This window comes from Asterias amurensis, chromosome 12, assembly GCF_032118995.1.
Source record: "Asterias amurensis chromosome 12, ASM3211899v1".
Classification (NCBI taxonomy): Eukaryota; Metazoa; Echinodermata; class Asteroidea; order Forcipulatida; family Asteriidae; genus Asterias; species Asterias amurensis.
In genome coordinates, this window is record NC_092659.1 from 1,643,197 (window position 1) to 1,665,524 (window position 22,328).

The 22,328-nt window shown below is 37.4% G+C and overlaps 1 protein-coding gene across 3 annotated transcripts in view; it reads right to left on the bottom strand.

Moving 5' to 3' along the window:
* The window catches only part of LOC139945193 (glycerophosphodiester phosphodiesterase domain-containing protein 5-like), a 34,525-nt gene extending 12,217 nt beyond the window's left edge, over nt 1-22,308 (bottom strand). For all 3 annotated transcript variants that reach the window (XM_071942486.1, XM_071942488.1, XM_071942487.1), the window contains exons 1-9: nt 21,974-22,308; nt 16,447-16,988; nt 15,179-15,282; nt 14,235-14,328; nt 12,349-12,507; nt 11,703-11,796; nt 5,271-5,416; nt 3,792-3,874; nt 2,481-2,631 (exon numbers count right to left, since the gene is read on the bottom strand). In XM_071942486.1, coding sequence (XP_071798587.1) covers nt 2,481-2,631; nt 3,792-3,874; nt 5,271-5,416; nt 11,703-11,796; nt 12,349-12,507; nt 14,235-14,328; nt 15,179-15,282; nt 16,447-16,572 — 957 coding nt within the window. In that variant the 5' untranslated portion in view covers nt 16,573-16,988; nt 21,974-22,308. The remainder of the gene's footprint in view (nt 1-2,480; nt 2,632-3,791; nt 3,875-5,270; nt 5,417-11,702; nt 11,797-12,348; nt 12,508-14,234; nt 14,329-15,178; nt 15,283-16,446; nt 16,989-21,973) is intronic.
* Between the last annotated feature and the right edge of the window lie 20 nt (nt 22,309-22,328).

Here is a 22,328-nt window from a genome sequence, read left to right on the forward strand (position 1 = left end):
CAACAACAACAACAACAACAACAACAACAACAACAACAACAACAACAACAACAACAACAACAACAACAACAACAACAACAACAACAACAACAACAACAACAACAACAACAACAACAACAACAACAACAACAACAACAACAACAACAACAACAACAACAACAACAACAACAACAACAACAACAACAACAACAACAACAACAACAACAACAACAACAACAACAACAACAACAACAACAACAACAACAACAACAACAACAACAACAACAACAACAACAACAACAACAACAACAACAACAACAACAACAACAACAACAACAACAACAACAACAACAACAACAACAACAACAACAACAACAACAACAACAACAACAACAACAACAACAACAACAACAACAACAACAACAACAACAACAACAACAACAACAACAACAACAACAACAACAACAACAACAACAACAACAACAACAACAACAACAACAACAACAACAACAACAACAACAACAACAACAACAACAACAACAACAACAACAACAACAACAACAACAACAACAACAACAACAACAACAACAACAACAACAACAACAACAACAACAACAACAACAACAACAACAACAACAACAACAACAACAACAACAACAACAACAACAACAACAACAACAACAACAACAACAACAACAACAACAACAACAACAACAACAACAACAACAACAACAACAACAACAACAACAACAACAACAACAACAACAACAACAACAACAACAACAACAACAACAACAACAACAACAACAACAACAACAACAACAACAACAACAACAACAACAACAACAACAACAACAACAACAACAACAACAACAACAACAACAACAACAACAACAACAACAACAACAACAACAACAACAACAACAACAACAACAACAACAACAACAACAACAACAACAACAACAACAACAACAACAACAACAACAACAACAACAACAACAACAACAACAACAACAACAACAACAACAACAACAACAACAACAACAACAACAACAACAACAACAACAACAACAACAACAACAACAACAACAACAACAACAACAACAACAACAACAACAACAACAACAACAACAACAACAACAACAACAACAACAACAACAACAACAACAACAACAACAACAACAACAACAACAACAACAACAACAACAACAACAACAACAACAACAACAACAACAACAACAACAACAACAACAACAACAACAACAACAACAACAACAACAACAACAACAACAACAACAACAACAACAACAACAACAACAACAACAACAACAACAACAACAACAACAACAACAACAACAACAACAACAACAACAACAACAACAACAACAACAACAACAACAACAACAACAACAACAACAACAACAACAACAACAACAACAACAACAACAACAACAACAACAACAACAACAACAACAACAACAACAACAACAACAACAACAACAACAACAACAACAACAACAACAACAACAACAACAACAACAACAACAACAACAACAACAACAACAACAACAACAACAACAACAACAACAACAACAACAACAACAACAACAACAACAACAACAACAACAACAACAACAACAACAACAACAACAACAACAACAACAACAACAACAACAACAACAACAACAACAACAACAACAACAACAACAACAACAACAACAACAACAACAACAACAACAACAACAACAACAACAACAACAACAACAACAACAACAACAACAACAACAACAACAACAACAACAACAACAACAACAACAACAACAACAACAACAACAACAACAACAACAACAACAACAACAACAACAACAACAACAACAACAACAACAACAACAACAACAACAACAACAACAACAACAACAACAACAACAACAACAACAACAACAACAACAACAACAACAACAACAACAACAACAACAACAACAACAACAACAACAACAACAACAACAACAACAACAACAACAACAACAACAACAACAACAACAACAACAACAACAACAACAACAACAACAACAACAACAACAACAACAACAACAACAACAACAACAACAACAACAACAACAACAACAACAACAACAACAACAACAACAACAACAACAACAACAACAACAACAACAACAACAACAACAACAACAACAACAACAACAACAACAACAACAACAACAACAACAACAACAACAACAACAACAACAACAACAACAACAACAACAACAACAACAACAACAACAACAACAACAACAACAACAACAACAACAACAACAACAACAACAACAACAACAACAACAACAACAACAACAACAACAACAACAACAACAACAACAACAACAACAACAACAACAACAACAATAATAATAATAATAATAATAATAATAATGGAAAATGCAGCCGTTTTTCAAAAATAGGCTTCAAAAATAGATTTTGCAAAAACCAGAAGCATTAAATACCTTAAGAAACCAAGAGCCGGCGTCCAGCTTCTGAAGTTCCGTCCATGTGAAGCTCTCTGCTCTATGTTTAGTTCTGTTTGGGAATACTGCATGCACATTGGTAGTCCTGGTTAGCGTATTGTCATGCATTAAGAATGGCACACCATCCGAGCTGAAACAGAGAGAGATAGAGAGAGAGAGAGAGAGAAAGGTCACCAGGGTCCAGTGGTTAGACTGCAGGAACTTGCAATCACAAGGTTGTAGGTTCAAATCCTACCAAGCTAACAGTGGCCCAGTGGTGAGACTGCAGGACTTGCAATCACAAGGTCTTAGGTTCGAATCCTACCAAGCTAACCCTGGTCCAGTGGTTAGACTATAGGACTTGTAATCACAAGGTTGTGGGTTTGAATTATAACAAGCTAACAGTGGTCCAGTGGTTAGACCGAAGGACTTGTAATCACACGTTTGTAGGTTTGAATCTTACCGAGCTAACCGGTGTCCAGTGGTGAGACTGCAGCACTTGCAATCACAAGGTCTTAAATTTGAATCCTACCAAAAGCTAACAGTGGTCCAGTGGTTGGACTGTAGGACTTTCAATCACAAGGTTTTAGGTTCGAATCCTACCAAGCTAACCCTGGTCCAATGGTTAGCCTATAGGACTTGCAATCACAAGGTTTTAGGTTCAAATCCTACCAAGCTAACAGTGGCCCAGTGGTGAGACTGCAGGACATGCAATCACAAGGTTGTGGGTTTGAATTATAACAAGCTAACAGTGGTCCAGTGGTTAGACCGAAGGACTTGTAATCACACGTTTGTAGGTACGAATCCTACCAAGCTAACCGTGGTCCAGTGGTTAGACTGCAGGGCTTGCAATCACAAGGTTGTGGTTCGAGTCATAACAAGCTAACCATGGTCCAGTGGTTAGACTATAGGACTTGCAATCACAAGGTTGTAGGTACGAATCCTACCAAGCTAACCGTGGTCCAGTGGTTAGACTGCAGGACTTGCAAATGAACAATTATTTATTAAAGTATTATACATGGCTATAAAGCACAACAAAAAAGCTTCATTTTTTAATAATCTTACACACTTGTGTTGCTTTTGGTTTTCTTTTTGAAAAAATTGTAATCTGAGAATGACCTGTACTAGAGAAAAAAGCCTGTTTCATTACAAGACATCAAGTATTGAACAGAAAAATGTAATTCTTAACCAAAACGAGGCTATGGGCGCATGTCCGCCACCACTTGCAGTGGCTGCGCCCATCGCCTCGTTTTGGGTTAGCATTGTGACGTACCTGGATGAAAAATGAAATTACAAACCTAAAGATCTCACCTGATTCTAACATCCGATTCAAAGCCAAAGACTGGATAATTAGCAGCTGTTTGGAAAGAAATCTTTGTGTTTTCTGGAGCAATCTGGACATAAAAAAATCACAGACACAAGTGAAAGTTAATCAAACCCTTACGAAAACTTTGACAGCCTTAAGAGAGTGGGACAAATTTAACAAAGAGCTATGATTTATACTAAAGAGAGACTTTCGTCTTCTTCCGAGAGAGACTTTCATCTCCTTTCGTCTTCTCTGTTTGTTTGTTTGTTTGCAACACAACAGGAAACAGCTGAGCTTAGGACGCTGATGCTGGACCGGGATGCGTGGAAGTCGACCATCAGAGTTTCCCGAGAAGGCGTTCGGCTAAAGACATTCTCGCGCTCAACTGTTGTTTGTTTGTCTGTTTAAAGACAGTTGTCTACAAGCCTCTGCTTACTCTATGAGTCCCATGGTCCCACTCCTCTATTGTACATAGTTAATTCCTAGTTATCTATTTATTTTTTGCTTTAACTTTATATTAATTATTTTGTATACTTTTATGCGTTTTTGATTTTGGTACATTTCTATGAACTGATTAATTCTCTTAATTGTTCTGTTTTCCAACAAGAGTCATGAGAGTATGGAATAAATGTACTATTGAATTGAATCGAAGTATACCTTTGAAAACTACTAAAGAAAGCAATGACCCTAAAACCTGTTGGTATGAAGCACCGCAGCTGTTGATACTGAATAACACTTTGAGAAACAATTCCCTTAAAGCCATTGGACCCTTTCAGTACAGGACAAAAATAAAAGTTCACAGATTTACAAATAACTTACAGGGTTTACAGAAGGTAGTGGTGAAAGACTTCTCTTGAAATATTATTCCATGAAATGCTTTACTTGTTGTGAAAACAGTAAAACAATATCAATTCTCGATAGCGAGAATTACGGATTTATTTTAAACACATGTCCTGACCACGGCGAAACGCGCGGATATAAGGATGGGTTTTCCCCGTTATTTTCTCCCGACTCCGATGACCGATTGAGCCTAAATTTTCACAGGTTTGTTATTTGATATAGAAGTTGTGATACACGAAGTGTGGGCCTTGGACAATACTGTTTACCGAAAGAGTCCAATGGCTTTAAAAGGAATCGGGTTTTAGATAAAGGGATTAAGAAACATTTCAATGCGAGAAACATTTCTGCTTGAAATTGGGCCTTGACGGAGCACCTTTAAAGGAACACGTTGGCTTTTAATAAAAAAATTGACTCCCATAAATGGCCGACCGTGTTAGTCGACGAGGTAAAAGGAAAACCGTGCATTTTTGAGGCATGTTTGTGTGGATCATTGTATTCTAATTTTACAACATCTTTCTACCAATTTTATAACAAACGGTTACAAATGCTTTTCAAAGACCAACTCGGCCGATCCAAGGCAATGTGTTCCTTTAAAGCAAGCAAAGTAAGGATAAATCACGCTTCTTCATCACTTCTTAACTGACCTGTTCTGCTCCTTTATGAGCTATGATTGGAGGTTTTACAGGAAGGTCTGCCGTCTGGAGAACACACGGCGCTTCCATTAATAGTGGACTCAGATACACAAATAATAGAAGGATGACGAACAGTGAAAGGGACACACATCGGTGAACTGAAATGAAGAAATGAAAAAACAACAACCTGGTCATCAACTGTGTGTTTCTTAGATTTCTGAGAGTTGATTTTCAAAGTAATAGCCCTTTTAGTAAGTATTTATTTATTTTTTTTTTCTCTTGATGTGGAGTTATATTACTCCGTTTATTCAACATTCATCAGCAAAGGCATACATCAAATAAACACACTATCAAAAGACACTCCAGTAAATACTTCTAATATATAACAGGCGCAGTAAGAAACAGAAGCTCAGAAAATAACAATAATAATAACAATAATAACAATAAACAAAATAATTAAATAGTTAAATGAATACCTCTTTTTTATATACAAATATCTACAATTTAGCGTGACTCGGGAATCACGTGGTTCGGGAAAAAAACAATACTGACAACAAAAAAACAAAAATTAGAAAAACATGATACATATGGGACAAAGGAAATAACTTGGCCCTTGGTAAAACAGGCAATTAGTAATTAAAACTGACTTCGTCCTTAGTGGTGAAACACAAAGAATTGTTTCTAGTATAGCAATTTTCGAAAGATTCTGGTTTTAACCTGTTCTTTTCCATTCGAAGAGATGATGTCGATTTCTGCTGGTCTGGAATAACTATTAAACACCTTTTTGCATCGAATATTCCAGATCAGCCTAAGCAATTTAGCAACAACGATGGCCTGAACCGGTTTTAGAGCATATCCAAGAATTCTGTTAGAGTCGTTTAAATAAAAATGTTTGTTACCTGTATATTTGCTAAGCAATCTTTCTACAAAAATCCAAGCATCCAATGTGTGAGAACAGTAAATGAAAATATGCTCATGAGTTTCTCTTTCTACATTACAGAGCGGGCAAGATTCTTCTCTAACAATACCAATTTTAAGCAAAACATCTTAAGTAGGTAAAATTATGTGTCTAAGTTTGTACATGAATTGCTTATCATCAGGAACCATTAAGTAGTTCTTAAAATCGCTGATCCATATCGTAGACCAATCAAGATCTTGACTAATACTGAATATATTTTGCCAAATTGGTTGAACTCTAGGACCGACAGTTTTTTTCCTAATCAGGTTGCCGTAGTTGGTCTTGGCTTTAGTTAAATACATCGGAGCAGACTCCTCTCCGTTATAATCTTTGATGACTAACCAACTACATAAAGGATTAGCTGGACCTTCTCTTTTTTCTTCAACTAGGTTATAATCCACATGATGCTTAAGGCGACCTAGCATTCTACCGGCATTAATATTACGTAATGCACACATTTCAGCAATTTCTTTAAAAGAGATCAGTTTACCCTGTTTCACAATATGTTTTATCCTGTTAATACCAAAAGATTTAAGCAAGGTACTACCAAAAGTGACGTTGTCCTTGGTGACGCTAACATTATTCCACAAAGGCATTTCTCTTGTTTCTAAAACACTAGAATGTTTACAATCCATAATACATCCTGCTTTATCAAAGGCATTGATCACATCAATATAAAAGGACGTGGTTTTCAGAGCTTTTTTCTGATTGGCAAATATATACCACCCCAAGCGATCATTGGCACTAGCTTTATTAATCCAATAGTCAAAGAAATATTTCCATTTCCTTTGAGATGAGGGGTAGCGAGCTAGCCAGTTTAATTTGAGGCTCATTAATTTGCATTTAATGTCAACAAGACCCATTCCACCCGAGTCTTTTGGACCAATGATGGTAGCCCTCTTAATTTTTTCGATTTTACCATCCCAGAAGAAATTCCAGATCATACTATTCATCTTTTTCACGGTTTCCTCGGGACAGGTTAACACGCTGCCAAGGTAATTAATACATGGCCCAATCAAAATATTTACAATAACAGACTTGCCATGATAGGTGAGATTACGTTTAGACCATTTATCTAAAGTACTACAGATTTTTGTAATTCTCGGACCCCAGTTGTCATTTGGTACGATATCGTTCCCAAATATAATCCCAAGGATTTTAAGCTTATCACACCACTGGAAGTTACAAGGTTTGTCGACTCTACCCGTCCACTTCCCAAGCCACATGCCTTTGGACTTGTCTACATTGAGTTTAGACCCGCTTCCCTTACAATAGGTACTAAGAATGTTATCAATAGTAACGAACTCCTTGTTGTCACCAACAAAGAAAGTGATGTCATCAGCGTGTTGGATTAATCTAATACTACTTTCACCTCCCGGCGTAACAATGCCTTTTAAATCACAATCGGTTCTAGCCAAAATCGCTAACCCTTCCGCACAGATAGAATAAAGGAGAGGGGATAAAGGACATCCTTGCCTAATCCCTCGAGAAACCTTAACCGGTGAACCAATAAAATTACTTACAATAATGTTACAATTGGGATTGCTGTACAATAATTTAATCCATTTAATTAAATTCGAAGGAATTCCCATTTTTGTCAAAACAGTGAACAAATATTTCCAGCTAATTCTGTCAAACGCCTCTCTTGATCTATACTTATGAGAGCAGCCTCCGAATTATCTAATTCTACATAGTCAATGGTATCACGCAGAACCATAAGATTATCATGAATATTTCTTCCTACAACTCCACAAGTTTGTTCTTCACCTACAAGAAGGGGCATAATAAGCTTCATTCTATTAGTGATGACCTTGGATAGGATCTTATAATCGACAGTGAGCAAGCTGATGGGACGCCAATTTTTTAAATCAGTTCATTCACCTCTGTTTTTATAAATAAGTCTTATTAACGCAGAGTTCATTGATCTACACAAAATACCATTCTTGTAACAGCAATTATAGACTTTTAAGACATCAGAAGCGATTGTGTTCCAAAATGTCTGATAAAACTCAACCGTAAGCCCGTCTAAGCCAGGAGACTTATTTTTCTTCATTTGAAATAGCGCTAACTTGACTTCATCAACCGTAATTGCTTTTTCAAGATTACAATGAATATCATGAGGAATTTGTTTTCTACTTATTTTAGAGATAATATCATTTAAATGATCATCAGAGATGTCTTCCTCTTTATACAAGTCAGAGTAAAAATCATTAGCATGATCAAGCATAGAGTGAGGTTGATCGATAAATTTCCCTTCGGCATTAACCAACCTATCAATTTTACTATTCTGGACTTGCTGTTTTTCAAGATTCAGAAAGAATTTAGAGGCTTTTTCACCTTCCTCTTTAATGGTATTCCGAACTCTAATTTTAGCCTTGGACCATTCTTCAATTTCGTAGGCTTTTATTTGAGCTTCAATGTCTTTAATGGCATCACCACTGGAGTCTGGATTCTCCAAGAGCCTGTTGTATATTTTCTTAAGATCATTCATTTTTTGTTTTTGAAGGTGCGCTTTTTCTTTGCCGTAATCTTGGAGAATTTCTTTTATTCTGAATTTACCACTTTCCCACCAATCCAACAGAGACTTGTAGTTGTATTTTTGAGAAGTCCAGAATTGTAAAAAGGTTTCTATGCGATATTTACAATCATTGTCATTTAAAAGACTGTTATTACATATCCACCTTCCTTGGCCATGCACATTACCGTGATCATGTAATTTCATACAAACTATAGAGTGATCAGAATTACCATGTGGATTAACACGCACGTCTAAAACATTACTCAGAAGATTGGACGATAAAAACAAATAGTCAATTCTAGTCGCCTGCTTACTAGCTTTGTGGTAATGTGTGTATCCTGCTTTATCAGGATGAATAGTGCGCCAGACGTCACATAAATCTTTCTCGTTAATGACATTTTTAAGAATAGTTTTACTGCCATCTTTGATTTTACATTATCAATATTACAATTGAAATCTCCACCAATAATAGAAGAATCGCTAATTATCCAATCAGACATGTCATCAAAAAAATAAGCCCTGTCGTACGAATTGTTTGGAGCATAAACAGAGGCAACTGGAATGTCAAGATTGTTCCATTTAGTTTGACCCTTTATCCATCTCCCTTCCTTATCCCTAGAAATATTATCAATGCAGAGACCAGATTTTTCTGAAGTGAGAATAGCAACCCCCCTTGATTGGCAATTGCCATGACTAAAATGCATCTTTCCTTGCCACTCTTTACTCCAAACGGGTTCGTCATTTTCTTCACTGTGAGTTTCTTGAAGAAAAATTAGGCTAAACTTGTTACGACATAAAAATTCAAAGATCACATTACGTTTTAGGTTATTCCTCAAGCCATTAACATTTATGGAGGCAATAGACAATATGAACATACCAATGATGATGTTGTACATTAATGTCTTCATCTCACCAGCCATAATGAAGGTAAAGGTTACTTTGGCTTCCCTCTTCCTCTCCCTCTCTGGCTTTGTTGAACTTGTTGTTTGGGTTGGCTTTCGTTGTTCTTACTAGGCTTGTTGGTAGTTGGGAAGCTCGATGGACCCGATTGATCAGTGTCATTGGTTTTACTTGTTGTTTGTTGAGAGTTATTCGTTGTTGATTTCCTTTCCCATGATGTTCGCTTTTTCCTTCGTCGACGGACTCCCCTGCGTGTGTAGAGAGTGAATTCTCCGCCTAGATCTTCCGGGTCTTCACTGTGATAATCTGGATCAACGAGTCTTCCACTATCCTCGTCGATCGATCCTTCCGAATCTGTATCGTCGGATCTTTCATCCGTATGTTCCTGGTTGTGCATGTTCTCTGGTGTCTCATCAACTGGGTTTTCGGCTGCCAAAGTTTCCATATCTGTTGGTGTTGACTCATCACGAGCTACTTTAGATGATGCTGTTGAAGCTTCAGTGGATTTCCTTTTCCGCGACAACTTTCTAACTGCTTGGCTGTTCATGGCTTCGTCCCAAAATCCTTGGGGTTTTGTGGGAGTTTTCTTGCTGGTTGTTCCTGCAACTACTTCTTTGAATGATAGCTTAGGTTTAGAGGCGGCTTCTTTTGGTGGGTGCTGTTCTGTGTTCTCTGTTTGATCCATACCTTTCTTTTCTTCTCCTTTCTTTGCTTTGGAGCTGTGTGTTTCATCTTCAGCTGGCGGTTCTGTGTTTTGGGGCTCATTATCTTCTTTCTCTCCAGTAGTGTCCTCTTCATTTTCTTTATGTTCATTTGTCGGATTGTCGTCACGGATTTCATCTTGTTCGCTGTTGTCGTGTTTGTCGTGCCAAGCCGCCCTATGGTCGTAGCTTCCACATACAAAGCATCGGTTTCTTGCCGGACAGTCTCTCGCTAGATGGCCTGTTTCTTCACAGATTTTGCAGGTTTTCTGTTGCCCCCTGTATCTAACTGGTAAAGTAAAGCCGCTGAATTTGAGAAAGCTCGGTATTGGTTTCTTGAGGCTCTTGACGAGACAGCTTCTCACACCGGTTTCAATGTTGTCGTCAAAACCGTGATATTGACGTCGGATGTTGGCGACAGTTCCATACCGAGACAGGAGCGATGTAATGGCATTGTCCGGAATTTCGTATAGTGCCTTGATGTACGCGATCACAGAGTTGCGAATGTTAGCTCTTTCACACTGGACGAGGGCATTATGTAATAGCAGGCCTTGCGATGCTATAGTCTCACAATCCTGCTCATTGTCAAAGGTGACGTTGTACCAGTTACGTTCCAGTTCAGCAATGCATACTATTGTTGAAGTTGAATCCAACTCGTGATTGACAGCTTTGTAGACGTCTCGGGGTGTGACACCTTTCGAAAGATGGTGGGTGTTGAACCTCACAGTGTTTGGTCTGTTAAGACCCATGGCAGAAAACATGGCGGCCAAGCGGCACCGCCGTTGATTTGAGAGAGCTTTTAGGGCCAAAAGGCCCTAAAAGGTTGGTTTTAATCTCTCTTACCTCAATGAAAGTGTTCTATGTACAACTTGAGAGACACTTGCTAGTAGAAAAGGCTTCCACAAAAACGCAGAAGGTGAAATTTCTGTCAATTTCCTGGAGCTCGATGTAGCTATGTCACACGTCCTCAATATTTATTATAAAAAATATACTTATAATAACATATAGAGAGCAATACTAAAAATAGTAAAACAGCTACATTTCAAGCTAAACTTCGCCGTATTGAAGAAAGTTTACATGTGAAGATCGGTTCCAATACCATTGACAATGTTGATCATTTTAAATACTTAGGTGTCTGGCTAGATCAATCTTTATCTTAGAATGTGCACAGTTTGTAGCAGCTAATTCTATTCTAGGTAAGCAGTTAGTGCAACAGCCAATTCTGTTTTCTAGTTAGAGATCATTGAGGAAATATTGTGATATTTTTCGCATGTTGGAATGAAAAATACCCTCTCTTTCCTAAATCATCCGATGCTTTGAAAGAAATAAAACCGCAGTATAGGAAAGGAAAGATCCATTTAACAAACCTATATTATGATCCCGCCACCACAGGCTAGCAAGAGGCCACGCTGTGATTGTTAGAATTACTATGGCAACAATTTGAATTATGGGTGCCGTAACCTGCAAAAAAAAGAAAACAAAAAAAGTAAATTACACTCTGTCTAAATCCACATTCTCAAAATGTTATACATTATTCATTTCATTCATTGATCATTGGTTTATCATTTAAAAACAAATTCCCATGGCGTCCGGAGGTCGAATTACAGGGAAATATACAGAGATTAAAAATTTGAAAAAATCACACTATTACACATTTAAGAAATAATGAATTAAGGAGAGACAAATATTTACAATGTATAAAAAAAAAATTGTTCTAAAAGTTGCGAAAAAATTGATTATAAACAGTTGCATTGCTCTTTAGTAAGTCAGTTTTTATAGTCATTTATGTTTAGAGTAATTACCAAAGGAACCCTTCATTAATTTTGGGTTGTAACCACTGAAATCAGCTCTGTTGCTTTCTCAAGGGATGACATCATTTTAGAGTGAATTGGGGTTTTTTCTGTTTTTTTCCTTTTTTTTTTTTGGGGGGGGGGGGTTTGGGGGCTGATTTCAAACCCCCCATACACATCCCTGAATCCTGTAAAATATCTTTAATATTCTTTGGATCCTCACCTGCAACGTTAGGGCAACTAGGATCCATTCCGACTTCCAGAGTTCAGCAAGTAGAATGACAGCAACGATGCACATAATAAGTACTAATACGACTGGTATCTTATGGATCCAGTGAAGATACAGCTGGCGCCCCGTCACACAGTGAGCTATCACTAACGCCTGCAAACAAAAACACAAAGACACAATGAGTAATTTGGGGTTGACCAAAGAAAGGGGACTTGAAGTTGCAACCAGATGAACATGCCAGCTCTACCAACTGGGCCTTCAAGCCCTATGTTGGCGGTCTCCCGTATCTTTGTTCTTTGATCGCACCGAAGTTTACGATACAACCTGGGAAGCACCAGCAAGGGATCCTTTTAACATGTTTAAGGAGATATGACTTTAATTTCTGTAGAATTATTAAATGTGTTGTCATATAGCCTTCAAGACAGACACTGCTGTAGGGTAAAAACATCAGGCCACCAGCTATTCTTTTGCATTGATACAAAATGGTGTTTTTTTTTGGTAAGCAGTTTGCAACAGTTCAAGGAACACGTTGCCTTGGATCGGACGAGTTGGTCTATGAAAAGCGTTTGAAACCGTTTGTTATGAAATGCATATGGTTAGAAAGATGTTTTAAAAGTAGAATAAAATGGTCCATACAAGTATCACTCAAAATTGCACGGTTTTCATTTTACGTCGCGAACTAACACGGTCGGCCATTTATGGGAGTCAAATTTTCGACTCCCAATGATTTGGGTAAATCATTGTATTCTACTTTTACAACATCTTTCTAACCATATCGATTTTATAACAAACGGTTACAGAATGCTTTTCAAAGACCAACTCGACCGATCCAAGGCAACGTGTTCCTTTAACTCTAGTTTTTCATTTATAAAATCTAAGAATCGTATTTACACAACACGACATCTTGCCTGCCAGGAAAACCCCTGGACTGGTGAAGGTCGTTCCGTTTCTTGTCATCAAGGTATCAAACATACTTCCCAGTGGTAGAGATTTCTACAAACTATTCCCTTATGTTGAACTTTCTCTTAAAATCTGATTTGAATCGCCACAGCTTGGGCTAATTATCAGCAAGGTCAAGTTTAAGATCAGCTAGAATAGTATGGTTATATTGGGTATGAACTAGCCCACAGGTATGGAAGATTTGATTATAAATATTGATCAATAAAACAAATAATTTGTGAACATGGATATTGACCAATAAATAAGCTGGGATATTGGAACGGCAGGAAAAATCAGTCAGGCCCCTCATTTGATATTAAATTGGAACTGATGGTTTGAGGTCAGGGAATGTGACCACCTGTCATAAAACCTACAAAATGCACTGTCAATGTCAGAAGAGTTATTTATTGTAATACCAAAAGAGTCACTGACTGGGTAAATTTCAAATGATTTTCAATGGTTAAAGGATTTGGGTACTTTTTGTAACACAAAACACAATGTCCACAGATTTACATTCAACTTTACAACGTTTGAAGATAATGATAGTAGAAAGTTTCCGTTAAAATACAACTGGCTGAGGTGCTGTAGTTTTTTGAGAAATGAGTAAAACAATGTCACAGAAATACATTGTACAAGCTAAAATAATTTGTGTCTCCATTGACTAATTATTTTTGTGACTTCTTTCACTCATTTTTAAAAAACTACAGCACCACGGCAAGTAATATTTAAAGGGAAGCTTTCGACTATCTTTATCTTCAAACTGTGTGAGTTTAATGTAAATCTGTAGACATTGTGAATTGCATCCTACAAAAAGTACCAATACCCTTCAATAGTCTGTTTCAAAATGTTTGGTGAGTGGATGGGTCAAACTAAATTTGAAATAATATCAATTTTTGTTAAACACTGATTATTCTGTTTTGCCCCCAAAACAGTGAACTTACCAAAAGTATTCCTAAGTAGATGAGTGTCAAAATTGTCAAAACGTAGAAAAGCATAAACCAATCGAACCACGTTCCAATGTAATTATAGAGATACCTGTAGGTTAAAAACAAATAAACAAAGTTAATCAACAAATATCCCTTTTTAAAATTGAAGACAAAGACTTGCGACAGCACGCCTATTTATATTTTGCAAAGACCACTTTGAAGATGGGTATCAAGGCTAAGACTTGGGTCAAAGGTCATGGCCTTTGTGTAATTCAGGCCTGAGAATCTCTTTGTCTTCCAGCCAAGGGAGCTACAAACTCCCACAAGGGGATAAACACCAAGCTGGCAACAGAATTGTGATTCAGTAACTACATGTAGACGACAATACTTATTCAAGTCTTTGTGAAATCAGCGGTTAGCTTGGTAGGATTCAAACCCACAACCTCGTGATTGCAAGCCCTTCAGTCCAACCACTTGACCAGGGTAACAGGCCTGATACTTCACGGAGGCATTGAAGGCAATTGCCTCCATGCCCCGTTGTCATTGCATTGGTGCCCTTAAAATGCTCAAGTAGAAACTTATAATTTCCTCATAAGGTGCCCTTTGCCAGAGAGAAATGCCTTGGTGCCCTTGCCCCTTCAAAAACGAAACATACAGGCCTGGGTGCCCTTAAAATGCTCCAGTAAAAATTTATAATTTCCTCATAAGGTGCCCTTTAACAAGGAGAAAATGCCCTGGTGCCTCTGCCCATTCAAAAAACGAAGCATACAGGCCTGCTCTAACCATGGGAAAATGAGATCATCATAAAGCTCATTCAGACATTGGGGACTCTCTTGAATATTTGACCCTCTTATATCACACACTCTTAACTATCGGTCAGTCCTTCAAGGAAGGTACTTATTGCCTTCAATACTTTTAAAGAGTCCTACAAGGCGCTAACAGAGGAAGTGTGGACTTACCCGTTGAAATAAGCGATGTCATTCTGTGCCATCACCCAGTAGTATAGAAAGATTACAATGAAGGCAAATGACAAGGCCAGCATTAACACCCATGCCTTCTCAAACTGTAAGAGAAAGAGAAATCCGACTTAAAAAATAGGATACTAATTGAGTAAAATCAACAAAGTAGTATGGATCTGTCCACACTATAACGGGTCCTTAATTTTGGATCCAAAAGATAACTTTTTGGTCTGTGATTAGGACGGTACAAAAAGGGAATATTTTCCCCTTTGTTTAGTTTTGTTAAATTCTCAGCTGATACTAAGTGTGCCAACAAAACAGTATTACAAAATTTCCTATTATTAAAGAAGTTGTGCGGTCGTCTTTAAGACGTATAGTTTGTAACAAGGAAAGAAATTTTGTTTTGGGATTGACTGGAAATAAATAATGAATTGGTTTACTCATAAGTTAATTTAGCTAGAAACCTATTTTATGAAACCAGGCAAAAGCAAGAGGCCTTCACGGCAAGGACAACTGTGGGAAAATTGTACAAGGTCTTGTCGTTCAAGCTGACAATGAATTGTTGAACCTTTATCTCTTTTTGGCACAGGATGCGTAGGTGGAAATACTTCAAGTTGAAGGTGAATTCAAAAGACATATCCAGAAATTGTTGCAAAGTCATCAACAGCTTAAAAATACTGATTGAATTGTTGAGTCGCTAACCATCGGTTCTTTTCAGAACCAACACTACTCAAAAGAGATTTTCACATGGTGTTGCCGCAAACTTCTCTTGGTTATACTTCCAGTTATTCCACCATGCAAAGTTTCAAACTCTACTTTGAGTGCCATTGCCAAGCAAAATTGCTAAAATATAACTGTTTAGACAATGCAGGAACAAAATGTTAAAACTGGCATAATATTTGGCCATTAGAATTTTTGGGGAAACAATTGTGTTGCGTACAAGGGCTAACAAACATGGTTGAGGATTTTCAGGCTATGTACATGTATAGGCCAACAAATAAAATCAGACTGATGTAAGAAAAACTTCATGCCTGCTTTTAAAAACAGACCAAACATGTAAAAGATGTATTTGTTATTATTTTTACCATTGAACAATCTTGTTTTTCTACCGGACTTGTCCCAGCCGTCGATTTCACCAAACTCTTCCTAACTTAGGAATCATCTTGTCCTAACTCGAGTTAGGATTAATTCTAGAGTTGCGTGAAATTGGCCTGATGCTTAAACCACTGGCCTCAGTTTTTTTGAAAGTTCAAGAAAAACCCTCCTACCTTTGTAGTCGGTTCTGTCGACCGTTGATACCTCTTCCATCGGCAGCCGTAAAACCCAGTCATAAATGACAGGCATATCTGCTGCTTATAGTTCTGAGTATTCTCCAAGCGTATGTGAGAGACCATCTTAAAAGTTCAATTAATAATCCTCCTCTCGTTAGGTCTCCCCCCTAAAACAAAACCCCCAAAATCGTTGACAGCCTCTCCAGGAGTTATTTCCAAAACATAGGTCAGAGGTCAGCTGATGGTTAAATACGCTGCTACCGCTACGCACATTTTTGTTGATGTTATAGCCTATCACTAGGGACACCTGTAAACACACATTACTATGTGTAGCTCGCAATCCAGGGCTTAGGGTTTTGATGATGATCGAGGGCTCCCCCCTTTTTCGAGCTGTGACGTCAAACACCTCGTTTCCTGTAGTCTGAGCTCGCTGTCCGAACGTACACTCTGAGGGATACAGTCATCCAGCGGCTGCGGATGTTGTGTATCCTGTAATGTTGATGATCGGGAGAGATGTCCTTCAAGTCATAGACTTGTTACTGTGAATAAAGAATAAACACAAAGAAAGAAGGATTCTTTAGAAGCAACCTCTTGAGATGAGAATACAAACGTTGGTGATTTATACAAACCGGATGTTGTGAACAATTTATGTGGTCCTGTGATTAACAAATGTAACCAGTCTCACTTAAAGCTAAGCAACCATCCCCACCTACCCACGACATTTCTTGACAAGTTGTATACAAACAAACAAACAAACAAACAAACAAACAAACAAACAAACAGCGTTCTCCTGGAACAGTGGTCAACTTGCCAAATACCAGTTAAAGGAAGTGGACACTATTGGTAATTGTCAAAGACCGGTCTTCTCACTGGGTGTATCTCAACATATGCATAAAATAAACCTGTGAAAATTTGAGCTCAATTTGTCGTCGGAGTTGCGAGATAATAATGAATGAAAAAAACACCTTTGTCACACAAAGTTGTGTGCTTTCTGATGCTTGATTTCGAGACTTCAAATTCTAAACTTGAGGTCTCGAAATCAAAAAGATAAGTCTTGTGTTTTTTAGAATTGCTTATAAATATTTATTAATTGTTTTAAATTGATAATTAACAAGGGAGACCCATCCAGCACAGCTGATCATTTGGGAGCCCTCATACTTTATAATGATAAAACAAAAAAAAATATTTAAAAAATAAAAAAAAGTGACAACACTTGGCACTAATTGAATATTAAGAAGAACACCTCACTGTCTAACATCTTGATTCTAAAAAAAACAAAAAACATAATAAAATATTCAAATGTTGACTTTGAGTCTAATAAAAATAATGCAATAATGAAGTATTTTATACTTATATCAATATCCATACACTACAGAAAACAAAATAATTTTTCTCTTACACAGCCTAAGCACTTGTTCAAGTGAAAACAGAATTTTAAGGGAAGGTACACGTTTGGTAATTGTCAAAGACCAGTCTTCTCACTTGATGTATCCCAACATAACCATAAAATAACAAGCCTGTGAAAATTTGGGCTCAATTTGTCATCGAAGTTGCAAAAAAATGATGAAAGAAAAAACACCCTTGTTGGACGAAATTGTGTGCTTTCAGATAAGAATAACAGACTTCTAGCTAGAAGTCTTTTATTATTTTAGTATGAAATTACCTCTTTCTCAAAAACTCGTTACATGTACTTCAGAGGGAGTCGTTTCCCACAATGTTTTATACTATTAACAGCTCTCCAATGCTCGTTACCAAGTCAGTTTTTAAGTTAAAGGCAGTGGACACTATTGGTAATTACTCAAAATAATTATTAGCATAAAACCTTACTTGATGACGAGTAATGGGGATAGGTTGATGGTATAAAACATTGTGATAAACGGCTCCCTCTGAAGTGCCATAGTTTTTGAGAAAGAAGTAATTTTCCACAAATTTGATTTCGAGACCTCAGATTTAGAACTTGAGGTCTCGAAATCAACCATCTTAACGCACACAACTTCATGTGACAAGGGTGTTTTTTTTCTTTCGTCATTATCTCGCAAGTTCGATGACCGATTGAGCTCAAATTTTTACAGGTTTGTTATTTTATGCATATGTTGAGACACACCAACTGTGAAGGCTAGTCTTTGACAATTACCAATAGTGTCCACTGCCTTTAATATTTGTAGTGAGTAATTACCAAACGAGTACCTTCCCTTAAAATGTATACTTTGTATAAAACAGGGTCAGGTAAGTTTTCTTATTTTGATCTGGTCTTGTAAAAAAAGAATTCTAGTCCAGTAAGCATTTTGAGTCTGCGGTTCAGTGTTAATTTTAGGCCCTGATACAATGTTTGTATAGAGTATAGGGGAAAAATGTTAGATTACATATCCACATCTCTACATTAAGCGGAAATCGTGCGCAGCATTAGTAATGAGGTAAATGGTGGCAGCTAGCCTAAACTAGTACATCGTCTGTTGTGAGCCAGTGTGTAGTATCTAGTGCTAGACGGTCATAATTACGAGCAATCAACTATCGGCACATGAGACATCTTTAAGTGATGAGTCACTAGTCTCGAAGGCAAAAGATGACAATGTTGAATGCATGAACATGTGTGTGTATAGTATTAATGCTTTCATATTGGAAAACATACCTACTACATGTTCGATACATTCAATTATCATAATTGAAAAAGACTAACAACTTGATGTTGCTAGGCCATAAAGAAGTTTGTGTACTAAAACTATTTATTAAATCCAACAACAAAATCAACAAATTGAAAAAGTTAAACTTGCATATAATAGGCTGGAACATAATGTAATACTAACGTGTTTTTCCTTAACACCTACATGTAGAACTCATACAAATTAGTATAAAACAATTTTAATCCAAAAATAAAATCGTACAAGTTTCTAGTTTCATTGAAAACATAATTCAAGTACTAGGCCTACAGCCTAAGGGTTGAACAGAGAAAAATTTACTCAAGCAAGACTTTAACCCACAACCTCTACATTATAACATGCCAGCAATCTACCAACTTCGAATCTAGCCCTATGTTCCAGTGCCAGTGAACCTGTGAGGAAATTATTAAATTTTCTATAAATTTCAATTTGAAAATACAACAAATCTGTACAGGCCACATGCGACTTAATGAATTTAAAGTGAATTTTTACTCTGACCACACAGCCATGTGTACACAGCGGACACAGTGCAAACAGCAGGGAATTTTTTTTTAATTTGCAAACTGGGCGACCTTGACTTGATTTTTAGCAACCTCGGCTCGCAGACGATGGATTGCGTTATAATTTCATTACTGACCACTAGATTCATTGAGAGGTGTTGTTGTATTTTAATTTGAAAAATCTTAATGTCATTATTATAAACGTTATTTATTCGCTGTCTGCAAACAATTTATTGCATTAAATCCTACTTGGTTTAGTCTATTGTAAAGTCAGTAATTGATGAAAGAGTAATAACTAATTTTCTCCTGAAGACATCAGAGTGCCACTCCGTCCCTCTCAACTTTAGGGCCTTGTCACAAAAGGCACTTATAAAATACATGTAACTGTAGCACCCAAGTTGAGACTGGTCATCCCAAGTTGGGACGATTCTACAGTTGAGACGAGATGGAATGGAACATACTGTTTGGAACATTCTTCCCTTAAAACAATCGCACAACATCGGTAAACAGTATTGTCCAAAGGCTCACACTTCGTGTATCACAACTTATCTAGAATAACAAACCTGTGAAAATTTAGGCTCAATCGGTCATCGGGGTCGGAAGAAAATAATGGGAAAACCCACCCTTGTTTCTGCACGTTTCGCCGTGTCATGACATGTGTTTTCACGAACTTTCCTGTATAACTCCTGCGATTCTATAATATTGATCATTATTATTTATCACAAGAGGTGTGGTGTCCCAGTGAAGCCATACTAGCAGGAACATCTGTTAGTGACTATCTCGAGACTTTGTGTAAAACAACTGACAATGAGTATGACTCTATGTGTAGCCAGCTAGCAGTTGTCTTCAATTTATTCAAAACAAAAGGTTAACAAAAACAAACAATTAAAACATCAAATAATTAAAACATGATACAGCTCTATTATTAGAAGATTTACTTTTATAACTTTATTACCAACAACAATTAGGCCTGGGCGAATTATTCGAATATCCGGTTAATGGCGAATAGGTTTTCCTATCTGTAACCGCGAATGCCTTTTTTTTCTTAACCGGATATCCGCATAGGGCGCGAATAGCTATTTATAAACCGGATAGTTCTGTAATTACAACCAAGTAACCGGATATTCTTTAATATCCGAATATCCGCGGACGTCGGGCGACAACTGACATGAATGTTTTGTCTGAATCCTATAATGAAACTTCTATTAAGACAGTATAAAACAGCATAAATTAAGTATTTAACTATGCTCACCTCCGTGAAGAGTTAAAACAATGACATTTCTGACGTAATTGGTTCAAAGATTACAAAGTTTTCCTTCACGTAGAGTCATCCACATTCAAAAGAAAAAGCAAATCGCCATCTTTAAATTAGATCCGGTCATTTTTATGAACGAACCGAGTGACACTGTCTAAAACTAATATCAATCCGCCCAGAAGATCTCATTCACAAACGAACAGCGCCCTCTAGCGACAAAAACAAATTTTTTTTTTAAATATTTTTATTTTTTTATTTTTTTAATAGCACCCTCTAGCGGCGAAAAAACTATTCGAATATCCGGTTAATTTCGGATAGTTGGCCAGCGGTATCCGAATAGCAAAATTTCACTATTCGCCCAGCCCCAGCACTAACAACAATAACAACTCGATCATGTATGGTAAAACAATGAAAATGCAGCGGGGTCATCGTAAAAAAAAAATTATTATAAAAAAATAAAAATCAGTTGCCCGGATATTAAACCCACCCACCATACCTCCTCCCCCGGGGAACGCCCTTGCATCATTGCCAAGTCGCTAGTCAGTACATCCCCACCCAGGCCGCTATTTACCCCTCCCGCCCCAAGTCGAGTCGTCTGACGGTTGAATAAATAAATCATCCGTCGAGTTTTCCGAACAGTCGAGCTGTCTGAACAGTCAAGTTGTCCGAACGGACGAGTTGTCCCACGGACGAGTTGTCTGGTCTCCCCAGAACTACATTATAGCGGAACGTAGCCCACCTTGTTGAGCTGATAACAGCTCTCTTTTAACATCGGTCTCATCACTGTTGACAACAGTGATGAGTCGAGACCGATGTTAAAAGAGAGCCATTTAACAGCTCAACATAAGGTGGGCAAGGCATCCTGGGCATGGACAGTTGGAGGTGTGTGCTGACCTCTATTTTTAGTATTATTATAAACATCATAATATAATATTGTTTTAAACAGCTAGCGCTTTAGTTTAATAATAAAATTTTAAATATCTATTATAGAGTCAATGAAGGATACGAAGTGGATTGGCCTTATTTAACTTAAATTTTAAGGCGCAACATTATTATCAAATTCCATGTTAAAGCATGGAGGAATAAATTAAGCAAGTAGATTGTAGACTCACCTTCAGTTCACAGCTTTTAACAGCGGGGATCTAACCATACCATGGGGGGAGACCTTGCAAGTCAGGCCGTGAAACCACTAAATGAGCATTCAAAATGTTGTTAAAATGTTGCGAAGATACGTTTGTTGATTCCTATACGTACCAACCACTGGCACTTCTAGTTCACATATAGTTCTTGGAACCAAGATACTTCCGGATATCTCTGGGCCGGCTGCTCTCGGCACCTGTAATTCCACCGCTTTGAGCTCACTCAATTAACTCTCTCACGTTATCTTTCTTTTGTAGTCCCCTTTTCCGGTTTAGGCGAACAAAGACACACGTTCCGATTCGATGGGTTTCGATGACTCTCAGTCAA